At 44.5% G+C, this 15,194-nt stretch overlaps 1 protein-coding gene across 11 annotated transcripts in view; it reads right to left on the bottom strand.

Moving 5' to 3' along the window:
• The window catches only part of Cpsf6 (cleavage and polyadenylation specificity factor subunit 6), a 78,865-nt gene that overhangs the window by 62,391 nt on the left and 1,280 nt on the right, over positions 1-15,194 (bottom strand). For all 11 annotated transcript variants that reach the window (XM_037421772.2, XM_037421774.2, XM_037421777.2 and 8 more), the window contains exon 3: positions 6,450-6,530. In XM_037421772.2, the coding sequence (XP_037277669.1) occupies positions 6,450-6,530 (81 nt within the window). The remainder of the gene's footprint in view (positions 1-6,449; positions 6,531-15,194) is intronic.

The raw sequence follows: 15,194 nt of genomic DNA, 5'->3' as shown, positions 1-15,194 counted from the left end.
TTTTTTCAGCTGTTCGATATAGCCAACAATTCGATATATCTGAGTTTGATATACCTGGAATCGACTGTATCCTGGTTTGACCGTATACCCTCGTCACTCGGCAAATCTATCACTTACAACGAATGACACTAGGTGAATTTAATGTCATTCTACCTTTCTGCTGTCACACCCCGAGAATATATGCCATTTAAACATGTATTTTACAATGACGATGATGAGCTCAGCCCTCATGAGCTGGACTCTGGAAAAAATAAAAATCTATCAAAAACTTGCACGTAACGTGCATGTATTCTAGAAAATAAATTTTATCACTAAAAGCTGCTCGAAGACTATAGGAGCAGCTGTTTTACACTATTTGCCACAGCTGCACAACCTAGTGAAGTCAAGGTCCTAATCAAGCCTACAGCAAGTCAAATACCAACATGGCGGATGATATTACCAACGTTAGATGACGGAGCGTGAGGCACGATTGACACTTCAGCCGCAGAAATGATACGGGCAGCTTCTTTGTGTATGCACCACTTTGATCACTGAAACACGTGTAATCGAGCTATCGATGCTCACGACCTAGACAACAACGAAGACAGAGTACAAATGAAACATAGCTCGCATCCAGCCCATTCATCCACTGTAGGTAAGAGTAGTTTCCTTCAAAAAAAACTTTCACATCTATAAACCAGCAAGTGGTTCTTCTATTTAAAAAATTGAATGTTTACAAACTACAAAAGTTCGTAATACATAAGTAAACAGCCATCTCCTTAAAAGGTCCCTGAATATGAGAAAACGCGCTTTCGGTCCGGCATAGAATGTGAACTCATCCGACAGAAAATATTTTCACTGAACGGCATTAATTTTCCTATGTTACATTGAACAAATGACATTAGAAACGAATAACATTCGCTGTAAATGGCTTTAGGTTTGCCACGTTGAATTTCCAGAGAAAAAAGAAATGAAAGAACCATTACAATCCTTTGTTTTGCAGTAATGTCAAGTCCTTAAACCAGAGTTAAACCCCAGTGAAGTCAACCCCATTTTAGCAGGTACTGGCATTTGGTCAATGACTGCGGAGTCGCTAGAACTTTGCCAAGGCCCGATCCCCACACTAGCAAAAAAATTGTGTCAAAAAGCCAGACAAGTGGTTGCATAGAACGGGAAAAAGTGGTTTACTCCTTTAAGCTCTTGGATGCCACTCGCCGCACATTCATGAAAATGTGCAAATGTGGAGAGGAGCCATTGCTCTTTTCACACCAATCCTATTCGCATCAACGGAAAAGCACTGCTGCCTTCATTAGCCAAGTGTTCAAAGCTGCTGGCTAGTTCAGATTTCGACTAGTGCAGCAGTGCTTTCACAGTTTAGCTGGTGGTTTAGCAATGAGAAGCAAAAATCTGTAACGCCTAGTGAGTACACCAGGTCCCCCCAGCTTGATTAATTGCACATGAGAACTCGAATGGTCGCAAGTTTTATTTAGACCAAACAAGGTGTTGCAGCCTTGACCTTGTTCCTTAGTATGCATTTGGTATGGTTCCTAATTAATAGCTAAGTGAACCTCATCCATGAGGCTGTCGAGCTTTTTTCGTTCAACCTACTTCATGGCAAAATCTGTGCGGGTCTCAACACAATGAAGCCCATCCATCCTCTGCGCCACAAAACGAAATGTACGAATATTAAGAATACGAGTACATCATTAAAGAATACAACTACATTGTTAGAGAAGTGTAGGCCTACAAAGAAAAGCCATGTCTCTGGACATCAGTGAAGTGCCGTATGGCAGTGTGACAGAAATATTATGCAAGGACGTTATACGAAGCTCTCTCAGCAGAAAAAGATCCAAACACATGTGAGAAGACACTATTAAGGGATACTAAAAAGAAAAATACAATTTTTCTCTTATTAGTACATTACTCTTTCACAACTCCAAAATCCCTGCTGCAAGATGATTCCTGGTATGCAAAAAAAACTCGCAAAACGAAAATGAGAGTGGTAAAGCCACACTGAAATTTCCACACCAAACACCATTACGTCAAAACTTTTGACAGCATCCACCAGGCCCTCAGTAAAAACAAAGTACATTGTCCTTTGCAGGAACCAAAGACCTACAGTACCGATTGTCAAGAAATCATGTTGAACCAATGTCGTCAGGATATGAATAATGCACTTTGAAATCACTGACGTCATAAGGGGTTACTTCAATGCGAACTTACGAATAAGCTTACTTATATTCTTCCTAATAAAAGAAACTCTTGTGGGGAAATTATTGGAATTTGAGTCCTCAGCTAAAAACTCAAACTTAAATGAATCAATCTTTCACTTTAGTGTTCTTTAATTGCAATATTTTATTTGTAGTATTAAGAACATCATTTAGGCCAAGCGAAGTTCTCTACCAGCCTCACCGTTGGTATTTTGTTTTATAACCTCACCTCCACTAAATTAAATCCAAAATTTTTTACTTCACTAAAGGCTAAGTTTCAAACTAGACAGTTAGTCTCTTTGTAAAAGGCTATACAGCAGACTTGGAATAATTCAAACTCTGATAATTCATACTTTCGGTTAATTCAAACAAAATTTAATTGTTCGGTTGGCCCATTATTCATTCAATATATTTAGAAGCTTCTTAATTCAAACTCCGCCATTCAGTTATTTCCTACTTTTTGCAGTTCCATACCGAAAAATATCTGCTACTTTCCCACTACAATTTAAAAAATTGTAGTGCTTATGTAATCCTAACAATCTAAAAATGAAAAAAATATGCACCTCAGACCTTCAAGGAAAAAGGCTTTGCTAGTAAACAAATGTTTGAAACGAAGCACACGCAAGGTAATCCATGATGCTTCTCAACTCGTATTGAGAGCTTCGAGCTAAAGGCACATATATCAAAGGAGCCCAGTTTGCCATTCAAGATTTCTTCAAAAGGTCCGATTCGCAGTAAATGGCCGAAAAACTTCTGGACCTTAAAACCTCGGCTCTCTGTGCATTGCGTGCCATTAGGATTTCAAAAGGCTTAAAAAATGTTCAAATCTGATAAAATCAATGCCTAATCATAACGTTTGGTTACTTCACCTTATTATCTGACCACTTTCATAATTCAAACAATATTGAGAGGTCCCTTCGAGTCTGAATTAACGGGAGTCCACTGTATTCTGAGTAAGTAACGGCACCTAAACTTCCAACTTTTCTGCACAGCAACTACAAATGAGGAGCTTGCTAACAACCTATTGTAACTTCCCAAACCATGCATATACTAAGGCATATTAACCATCGCCGTCATTTCGTTACGCATTTTCTATTTGGCCATGGAACTGCTAATAGATTAAACATGAATATCTCTACCAAGTTGATACAATTGCATCATTTCATTCCAAGAAACTAGAGCACTTCATGTTACAATGTTGTCCACTTCATATTTTGTTTTATATAAATGAACTCAAAGTGGTGAGAATGACCTCTGGCATGAGACCCAAGCTATTGAAAATAAAAAGTCGCCAAATAACAATCTGAACTTCACGTCCTTCAATCGACCAATGGAATATATACGTGTGATTCCGAGTGTTGGGCGCAAGCAGCCTTCCATATTTCCACCAGCATCCTCAGTAAAAAAAAAAAAGTGCTCTGATACGAACACTTTTCTTTTGCACTACATGACCACCATCCAAGTGAAATTCCAGCAGAGGGCACATTTTCTGCAGGCACTGCTAAGAATATATCTTTGGTAAACAATTTTCGCGCGTCAATGTTGCAGTAACACATGCATCGCACGACCGCTAGAGCATAAACATTGCTTCCCTGCCTCAAGGTGCTGTTGTGCGTTCCGGGCATGCACTTTCGCTGTCCCATTTACATTCTTAACCCTTTATATGCTTCAGACTTGAAACGCCATCCCATTTGCATCCTTAACCCTTTAAATGACATGTTATCAATTAATGCAGAAATGGTTTCCACACACTCTCTTCTTACTTCATTACCACACGAACACCGAGTCAACTTCAAAAAGATAACACAAAGTTTTAATCACTCGCACTAGTTTATCGTGTTATATGAGGGGAAAAAAGCATTTTGGCACATTAGCAACTGTACGCACAGTTATTCTGAGCCACCAATCCATACCGCACAGTTATTCTGAGCCACCAATCTTAACATGTGATCAGAGAACACAATCTGAAAATTTGCACAACGATCTCTCGAATTCCAAATGTGGAAAATGAATGCTGCACATTCTCCGTACACCACAACCACTACACCTCTCATTTATATCACGCAACCAAAAAAAAAGCTGAGCACAGCAAAAGGCCACTTAACATTCAAAAATTCGTGCTCAGCAGACATACAGCTTCCAAGACGTTTGGACAGTGCCAGTTAAAGGGTTAAGGAGCAGAAGAAAAAAAAAAAAATAGTGTCATCGCGATTTCAATAGATCCAAACGAGGTCTTGTTATGCAGTAAATTGCAGCTAATTTCTAATACATAAAGGTTCCTTTACAAAGGTAGAATGAGTTTTATTTGTACATCTGCACAAGTTCCATCAAGCTGCCCAACACATGATACAACACACAGCAGCATTTTTTTTTTCCCCCATTCTTTCCTTGGCATAGAGAATATGCCAGCCAGGACAAGCTGGCAGTCAGCGTACATAACGACCAAATAAATCTGATGAACACACCTTTTCACACAACCACACAGAAGCAAAAAGGGAAAAGAAAAAAAACTAGCCAGGAGCACTGTGTTACCATCAAAGTTAATAACGGAGAGGTTACACCAGTACGTGTTTATGATGTTTCAGTGTCGAGCCCTGCCGCACTTTCTCCAGTTAAGGGGGGACAAAGCACTAATTTTTTTTTTATTTCTCGGTCAGTTTTGATGATACTTGGCGAGTTTATGTATATTAGTCTGCTGACTTTACATATGCGATTTTTTTATAAAATGTAGTTTTAAAATGCAACATATTTCATGTGCCTTTTGGAAGGCAGGTTTTTTCTACACTAATAGTCAAAATGTGAATGAGCATATCACAATAATCTGGAATCGGAGCAGCCTGCGGAGCTGCAAAAATGGTTGCTCTAAATGCATTAGTAGAAATGTTATGGTACCTTGAACATTTGCCAGTGAAGTCCCAGCTTGAAACTGACTCATTTACAAATGTTCAATGTACCATAACTTTTCTTCTAAGGGGTTCAGACATTCATTTTTGTTGCACTGTAGACAGCTCCGATTCCAGATTATTGTGGTATGCCGATTTACTTTGTAGCTCTTTCAGTTTAGAAAAAATATTACTCCCCAAAAGGTACATGAAATACTTGTATTTTAAAAACTATACTTCATACAAAAAAAATTACTGCACATTTGAAATCAACACACAACTTTATAAAAACTCACTAAGTTTTGTCAAAATTGATCAAGAAAAAATAAAAACCTTTCTTAAGAGCAGTGTCACTCCTTAAAAAAAAAAAGGAGGGGGAGAAGAATGACAGAACACTCCCACATCGCAAGCGTGTCCGTAAACTTGAATGTACCCTAAATCCTTCAACTCCCTCAATTCTTTTACATTCCCTCCTCGCTAACATCTTCCTATAAGAGCCAATATGCCAGTACTAGAATGTGAGCGCTTTCCCCATAATGTGGTGTACTGACATTGACCGAACAAAGCTACTGTTCTGTACTCCTACATTCTAGAATGTGAGCGCTTTCCCCATGATTTGGTGTACTGACAACGACCGAAGAAAGCTACTGTTCTGTACTCCTACACATTTTCTAGTCCCGCAGACACCCAATCTAAACAAGACATGCCTGAAATACCACATATTGCCTCTCTTCTCACGCCGAAATTAAGAGATGCAGCTTCTAATCTCTTTCTATAAATTGCATGCAATGATCTTGGCTATGACCATTTCCTAAACCCACGATTTCTGTAATGTCTCTCCTCCCTTTGTAAACACATGGAAATGATGGAGTGTGTACACTTTACAAGAAATGGTTGAAATGGCGCAAGCATGTTTGGAGAAAATGTAGCTCAAAGACATGCAGCATGTTATCGATAATCGAAAGCCATCCAAAACCAAACAAGCTGGGTTTAGCCTGCCAAGGAAAACAACCTCTCCTTGTCACATGTTTGGCACACTAAGGGAAAAAAAAGTTTCACAACAGCTTGATGAAAATTTAACATGTTAAAATGCTAGCTGCGTAACACTGGGCTCCCTCTTAACTTTTCTTTTTGTTTCGCACAAGAAATGCATTCACAAAAAAAATAATCTACCAAAAAAATCTGACACAAACAATTACAGTCAACCATCAGCCTTTCACTCAACTGTAACATAAACAAAAGCTGAACAACAAAAGTGCAACACAGGCACTGGTCCCAACTTCGGAGAACACACGATAGCAATGAGTATCGTGCACAAATGAACATCATTGACACACTTCCATGAGGGCTTTTTTTTTTCTTGTCTTCAATGGCTTACCCAGGTCAGGTTTCCAATGTAGAGCGCAACACGCTTTGAAGGATGGCTGTTTCCCTGGGACTGGTTGCCAACCCCAGACACCTGAAACAGTTGCCCATACTGCATTATAAACTGCAACAATTAATATGAACAGGGAGTTTTCAGGACCTGAAACAGTTGCCCATACTGCATTATAAACTGCAACAATTAATATGAGCAGGGAGTTTTCAGGACCTCCTTTGGGCATACAATGTTAGCATGCATCCATAAAATCAGATCTGCTCTTTCAGTGTGCAGGAGAAAGGTTTGCCTGCTAAGCATACCTGAAAGGTATGCTTAGCAGGCAAACCTCAGCTACGCAGCCATGGTCGCGCAGCCCCCACCGCATCCAGTCGCCTTATCGGCTCCACCTCCTCCGGCCTCACCTCCAGTTTACAGGCACCCACCTCACTTTTTCCGTTGATCTAATGAGTGGCGCACCCAAGACAATCGTCCTATCTGTTTCGCGTGTGGCATCGCTGGCCTCATTGCACGCTTCTGCCGCCGCGGTCCCACACCTGCGCACGCATACTTCGGAACTCCTACCTACGCGCCACAGCAGGCCACCACGTCAGCATATGAACAGAGGCACTCAGACTCTGATCGCCGCCCATCGACTGCTCGTTTCCCATCCCCGGGTCGCCGATCGCCATCGCCTATGCGTCGTCGACCACCTCCTGAGGAGGGAAACTAATCGGTGATGTTCCGGAGGAAAGAACTGGAACTTGTGCGCAATTCCCAAGGCCTCCGTTTTCGCCGCAAAATGTTGTTGATGTCGATGTTGAGGGAGTCGCCACATTAGCGTTAATTGATACCGGAGCCGCCGTTTCTGTGATGAACACAAAATTTTGTCGGAAACTGAAGAAAGTGACCACATCTCTCTGTGGTGCTGTCTACGGCTAGCGCGCAATGCATTCATCCCTCGGCTGTGTGTACTGCGCGCGTCGTCATCCAAGACGTTTTGTACGTCGTCCATTTTTTTTTCTACCATCTTGCTCTCATGGCCTTATCGTGGGTTCGGATTTCTTATCAAGTCGGGAAGCTATCATCGATTGTTCCCGTGCCGAAGTGTCCCTTGTGCCAACATGTGAATTTCCACCACCCGACCGTTCTCCTCGGCTCTGCAAACTCATAGCCGACGACGACATCACCTTGCCTCCAGAAGCTTCGGTCCCTAAAAGCCTTTCATGTGTGGCGCAACCTAACGCCATGGTGATGTTTACGCCATCTCCGGTTTTTACTGAACCCAAGGGCATTGTTCTCCCATTTGCCGTTCTTACAATTGCGTCTGCTTTAACCGTAATGCTGGTTACCAACCACTGCAACTACCCCACTGGCTTACTTCGTGGTGAAACGTTAGGATATGTGCAACCTGTCGACCATATCGATGATATTATTCTTCCCGACGAAATGCCATGTTACATTGCCGCAATCAATCATGCGTCTGAGCCATCAAGTTCGTCAGCCTTCGACAATGCTATTGACGCACACCTTCCCCTCTCGCATTGCCGGCAACTTGTTGCTCTCCTTAACAAGTTTCGCTCTTCTTTCGACTTTCAAGAACCTGCTTAGGGCCGCACCACGACTATCACTCATACTATTGACGCCGGCTCACATTCACCTCTGCAAAAGCGTCCTTACCGCGTTTCCGCCGAAGAGCGCCGCGTCATTACGGAGCAAGTAGATGACATGCTTAAACGTGGAGTCATACAGCCTTCTCAAAGCGCTTGGTCATCACCTGTGGTTCTGGTAAAGAAAAAAGATGGCACCGTTCGATTTTGCGTAGACTATCGCCACTTAAACAAGATTACGAAGAAAGATGTCTACCCGCTACCACGAATAGACGATGCTCTTGACTGTTTACAAGGCAACGAGTACTTTACATCCTTGGATCTGCGTTATCGGTATTGGCAGGTGCCAATGGCTGAATGTGATCGCCCTAAAACAGCCTTTGTAACGCCGGATGGCCTATATGAGCTCAAAGTCATGCCATTTGGGCTCTGCAACGCACCTGCCATATTTGAGCGCATGATCGATACCATCTTGCGTGTCCATAAGTGGAAAACTTGCTTGTGTTACCCAGACGACATCGTAGTCTTTTCATCTGATTTCCCGACACATCTTGTTTGCCTCCACGAGATTCTGACGTGTCTTACTTCTGCAGGCCTACAACTTACCTCCAAAAAGTGCCACTTCGCAGCACGAAAACTAACCATCTTGGGACATGTCATCACAAGAGGCGGTGTTCTCACGGATCCCGATAAGCTTCGAGCTGTCGCTGACTTCCCGTTGCCCACATCACTGAAAGCCCTAAGAAGTTTCGTCGGTCTCTGCTCCCACTTATGTCGCTTCGTGCGCAACTTCGCGTTCATCATCGCGCCTCTCACGAGTCTGCTTTCCAACAGCATAGGTATATCTGCATAGTCACCTGCATGTGATGCCGCATTTTGCCAGCTGCGCCACCTGCTGACCTCACCACCTATTCTTCGTCACAACGACCCCGCTGCTGCCACGGAAATTCACACCGATGCAAGTGGCATCGGTCTTGGTGCAGTTTTGGCATAATGAAAAGGCACCCAAGCCGAATACGTAGTCGCCTATGCAAGTCGCGCTCTCAAGAAGGCTGAATTGAATTACTCCGTGACAGAGAAGGAGTGTTCGGCCATAATCTGGGCATTGACCAAGTTTCGCCCGTACCGTTACGGCCGTCCTTTGGACGTGGTCACAGACCACCACACTCTATGTTGGCTGTCCACATTGAAAGACCTGTCCGGACCCCTGGGGCGTTGGGCACTTCGATTGCAAGAATACGACATCCGTGTCGTATATCGTTCCGGTCGCAAGCATGCAGATGCCGATGCACTTTCGCGACCGCCATTAACACCAGATGTGGCTTCTCTGTCACCCCTTTTTACCACCTTGTCACCAATACTGACATGCTTTCGGAGCAGCGTAAAGACCCATACCTTGCATTGTTACTTGACTACCTTACCGATCCATCTGCTGTCCCTTCCACGAGAGCGCTACGCCGACAAGCAGCCCACTTTTCCGTGCGAGACAACATTCTGTACCGCCGCAACTACATGCCTGGTGGTCGGAAGTGGCTCCTTGCTGTCCGAACTCATATGCGCTCTGACATCTGCATGAATTTCCATGCAGATCCTCAAAGTGCTCCCGCAGGTGTCCTGAAAACCTACGAAAGGCTGCGCCAACGATATTACTGGCGAGGAATGTATCGCTTTGTGCAGAAATACGTTCAGTCTTGCACCACTTGCAACAAAACAAGACACCTCCGCGGCACTTTACTGGCATGTTACAGCAGCTCCCATGCCCGGCTCGCCCATTCGACAGCGTGGGTATTGACCTCTATGGCCCCCTCCCATATAGTCGCTCTGGAAACCAGTGGATTATTGTCAGCATCGATCATCTGACACGCTACGCTGAGACTGCAGCTCTACCGGCAGCGACCACCCACGAAGTTGCACTCTTCATTCTGTGCAGCTTCATTCTCCGCCATGGGGCTCCACGGGAATTACTCAGTGATAGGGGTCGAGTGTTCCTGCCGGAGGTCATCCAAGCTATTCTCGCTGAATGCAACATAATCCACCGGAAATCTACCGCATACCATCCACAGACGAATGGTCTCACTGAACGGTTCAACCGCACACTTCGCGACATGCTGAGGATGTACACCTCCTCCGACCACACTAACTGGGACGCTGTATTGCCCTTTGTTACCTTCGCTTATAACACCGCGACGCAAGCGACTACCGGTTTTTTTCCGTTCCATCTGTTGTACGGCCGCGAACCATTCCACCCACTCGACACTATACTACCGTACCGCCCTGATGCATCGGAGTGCTCCCCGCTTTCGGAAGTCGCCAGATACGCTGAAGACTGCCGTCAGTTGGCTCGGTCTATGACAAGTGAGGCTCAAGGTCTACAAAAAACCCGACATGACGACGTTCATCACATAGCGCCCATGTTTCGTACTGGCTCCTATGTGTGGCTTTGGGTGCCCCAGCACGTTCCTGGCCTTTCTTCCAAGCTTCTGGCCCGGTACCATGGTCCATACCGTGTCATTGACGCAACCTCGCCAGTGAATTTCATCATTGAGCCCCTAACACAATCGCCAGATTTGCGCCATCGAGGACGCGAGACCGTACACGTCGACCGTCTCAAGCCCTACTACGACCTCCTCATTGTGCCTACTCCCCGAGTCGCCAGGATGGCTACTCTTCACCCCGAGGGTATTGTAGTGGAGCATACGCACCAACGCATATCCACCTTCGGAAAAGAACGAAAAACCCTGTGCTCTGATTGCGCGAGAACCTGTGCCACCTTTGCCAGACTTGCCGTACGCCCGTTTTCCGTCGCGACCTCGTTGCGACTCCTCTGTTTGAATAAACATCATCGCAACATGTTTTTTTTTTTTTTTATGGAGGCGGAAATGTTGTAGGCCTGTGTACTCAGATTTGGATGCACGTTAAAGAACCCCAGGTGGTCAAAATTTCCGGAGCCCTCCACTACGGCGTCTCTCATAATCATATGGTGGTTTTGGGACGTTAAACCCCACAAATCAATCAATCATCAATCATTCATGAAATGCAGAGACGGTATGGTATGGTTTGTAGAACTTTATTGAAGTCCTGAGGATCAGTCTAGGACTGATGCTGGCTGCTCCCACGTCAGGCCAGAGAGGCCAAGCCCCTCTGCCGCCACACAGGCCCTCTGGACAGCCCTAAATTGGTCCGCCAGCGCGTCACTGTGCAGCATTCGCTACCACCACTGTTTACCGCGAGAAGCCGTACCGGCCATTGCCGAGCAGCGCCAGAGCATGTGTTCAAAATTGAGCAAGCCCCCCACGCTTACTACAAGAAATGGAAACCCGGCAGTACAGGTTAATTTTATTCATGACGACCGGGTTGGGGTACGTCCGCGTCTGCAGAAGCCTTAATGTAACCGCCAGTGGCCTGTTAAGTCTAGAATGTGGCAAGGGGAATTCCCTGCGCTCTATGTAATAATGTTTGGTTATATCATTGTACGTCAACAACTAGTCCCTAAACTCGGGAGTGGGAGATTCAGCCACCTCAGGGATTGCACGGCACACTAATCCTCGTGCCTCCCTGTGCGCCACCTCGTTGAGGTTACGTGGCGCTCCCTCCTCTGACCCCATGTGCGCCAAAAACCAAGTAATGGTACGCGAAATGATGCCCTTACCCTGCAGCAGTCTGTAAGCCGGTTCACTAATAACTCCCCTCGGAAACGCTTTAATTGCAGAGTGAGAGTCACTAAATACTAGAACTTTTTCCATATCAATGAGTGCTAGGGCAATAGCCACCTGCTCAGCGACACCCGGATATTTCATATAAACGAAAGCGGCATTTCGAATGCTCCCTTTCCCATCTACCACCACCACCACCACCGAGAAAGCATCTTTCCCGTTAATCCATGCTGCGTCAACAAATGCAGACTCTTCCTCCTGATCCTTTGCCCCGCGCAACAAAGCCCTAGCTCTCGCCATTCTCCTCCCTACATTTTGGACATGGTGCACATTTCGCGGAAACGGACGAACCACGATATTAGCCCCGATGTTCGTGGTTAACTCGTATAGGCGTGCACCATCACGAGTCACCACCGATTGTCCGATTCACTGTAAGATATACCTACCAGCTGGCACACCCAGCAACCGCTCTCTCTGTACTATACGCTGAGCCTCGGCAATTTCATCAAGAGTATTATGCAAACCCAGCCGCAACAACATATCATTTGACGTACTCACAGGCAAACCGAGCGCCGCCTTAACGGCTTTTCTAATTAAAGCTTCCGATTTGTCTTTCTCCCCTTTTTTCCAATTTAGCATAGCAGCTACATACGAAAAATGGCACAAAATAAATGCGTGAATAAAGTGCATCGCACCTTCTCTTAATCCTCTATGCCTGTTAGAGATCCTTTGGATAAGTCTTATGGCCTCCTGTGTCTTGTTGGTAATACGCTGAATAATTATAATATTCGATCTGTTTGCTTCAATTACAAAACCAAGGACCCTAATAGTATCGACTTTTGGTACCAATGACCATTGCTAGTACGAACTGTGATGCAAGTCTCAACTTTCGGTACCCACTTCTTCGGCCTACGACCTAACTTCTTGGATTTGAAGATTAACAACTCAGACTTTTCGGCAGAGCACTTGAGCGCCATACAGTTTTCCGTAAGCGTTACCACCTCCTGCAGCCTAGCCTCAAGCACTCCGTCACTATCGCCGACACTCCATACTGTGATGTCGTCCGCGTAGATAATATAGCCAATACCCTCGACAGTGTCCAGTACCTTAGCTAGCTTTGACATCGCCCGATTGAACAACATTGGCGAGAGTATGGATCCTAGTGGTGTACCACAACAACCCAATTTGAAGACTGAAGACAATCTCCCCCAACCTGAGACATGTCCTTCTATCCTCAAGGAAAGCCTTAACAAAGAGAAAAAGCCGTTGCCCCAGATTCAAGTCTTACAGCACCTGTAGAATGAAGAAGTGTCGGAGATTGTTGAAAGCTTTTTCCACATCAAGTCCAAGTAGTACCTTAGTATCCCTTGTCCGCCGATCAAGTAGGTGATGCTTAATCCTAAGCATGGCATTTCGAGTCGAGATGCCGGGACGATAACCTATCAGCGAGTGCGAAAAGACCCCATCGTCCTCAACATAATGAGTTAGCCTATTTAATATGACATGCTCAGCGACTTTCACCAAACACAATGTTAGCGAAGAGGCGGTGTTCATTTGTAATTCTAAAACACATTAGCTGAACAGATGACCACTGAGCTTGAATTCAGGCCCTTCCTGCTAAATTATGCAGCCTGCTTGAGCACTTTAACTGAGCATCTAGAGTGCTCTAAAGTGAAGCTGATATGCAGCAACACAAATGCTAAATGATTACAGCTGAAAAATTCTTTTAAACAGTGCAAGGAAAACAAGCATGAAGAAGTGCCTAAAGGGTTGGCACTCATCTAGGTTGCTCTTCCCATGTTCTTGTGTTTCTTACGCTGTTTTCAAGACAAACCCAAACAAACGAGCACAACTTTCTGTTCCAAGAGAGTAGCCAAAGGGTCTTCTCATTCAGATTCTACTAACTTGCTCCTACCCAGCATGCTGAGAATTGTGCACACTCAACACAAGGCAATGATGACTGCTGAAAGATGAGCATGTTCTGAGAATAACCATTGCAAAACATCCTTGGGCCACTTCTCAGTTACGGATAAAGATGTCAGTCAGATTTCCCACCTTCAAAAACCACGATTTGTTGGGCACTTTCCAGCCAGAAGTTGTAGTTATCTGCCCCGAGTTGATAAATCACTAAAATTTACAAGTATTCTAATCAGACGATGACATAGGCACGAGCAATGCAGTGTATCCAAAGCACAAAGCCAAAATGAAAATGTGAAGAGGAAGGAGAAATGATAACTTGTCATTATTTTAAGCATCCACTATCTTTATTCTTGCATTCCTCAATGGCCTAAATGCTGCCACACTACATTTACTGCCATGAGATGAAACGATTTAAAATTCAGTTATCTGTGTTGATGCAGCAGAACGGGTTTTGTTAGGCATATTCTAAGCCAGGGAGTGGTCCACCGCTCTCACATCAGCATATGATGAAAATGAACATTAAAGCCAGTTTCACTTTGACACAATAGCACGTTATTAGATGAGTGAACAGCTTTCTAATTCTTCTTTGTGTGCTTTGCTCCCACATTTGCCAGAATCATGAATATCGTTCATTGTACAATTAGAACTACCATTAAAAAAAACATTCTACAGCACTAGTTTTTCACTAAGTCACTTGGTTATGACGCAGCGAATTATCCCCTTGGTTGAGGCACAGCCCTGTGTACTTCTATGGGCAAAAACTCCCGCTAATTCGAACCTGCACGTATTCACAATGTTTAATTCCAACAGAGAGCCCCCGGCTTTTATCGCTCCTCGCAAAAGTCGACCCCGAGTGATCACACCGAGTTGCTAAACCAAATTGAACCAAGTTTACAAGAGATTCAAAACAACAAAACGCATTTCTCCGCAGATCAGAATTCAGATGTCCCACTGGAGCTCCCGGGCAAGCTGCAAAAAATGCTGAAGGAGTCGTGACAGAAGCACTTATGCAAATTACTGATTACTTCATTTTAATTGCCGTAACTCTGCCATGTAAATGAATCGTGTTTTGGGGCATATGCAGACAGTACGGCTCACTTCTGACATGAATGCATGTCGCTGCTCACTTCTGGCATCCCACTGACTGACTGATCCGTTATTTCTGCATAAACTTAAAGCCTAGTGAACTTAATTCACGAAATCACCTGCCCCAAACACGTAGTACTGCCTAACTGGCAATGAAGAGTTCAGAGGTGGCTTCTTTGGGTCCTGCCTGCGCAGTGTGGCGCGCTGTTTGTGTGTCATAGCGCCCGCCTGCTAGGTAGGCAATTTTGAAATCCCCTTAGAGTTCGAATTTACAAGCTTTTACTGTACACGTAGGCCACGAAATAACCTGCAGGCTACAAAAAAAAAAATAAGGGCAGACACCTAGCTAGAGAGAGTAGAACAGATTTTTGTACATTTCTACATGCTAGCTTTCAGGCAGTGGCGCCGAGGCTTGTTATGGCGGCAGTGAAATGATAAATGTCCGAAGTCCAATATGTGGGCAATAGCTTCACCCTCTTACATTTCTTCGCGCCAAA

Source organism: Rhipicephalus microplus, chromosome 2, assembly GCF_043290135.1.
Source record: "Rhipicephalus microplus isolate Deutch F79 chromosome 2, USDA_Rmic, whole genome shotgun sequence".
NCBI lineage: Eukaryota > Metazoa > Arthropoda > Arachnida > Ixodida > Ixodidae > Rhipicephalus > Rhipicephalus microplus.
The sequence above is the reverse complement of the archived record's forward strand: the minus strand, read 5'-3'. Positions and strand labels throughout refer to the sequence as shown.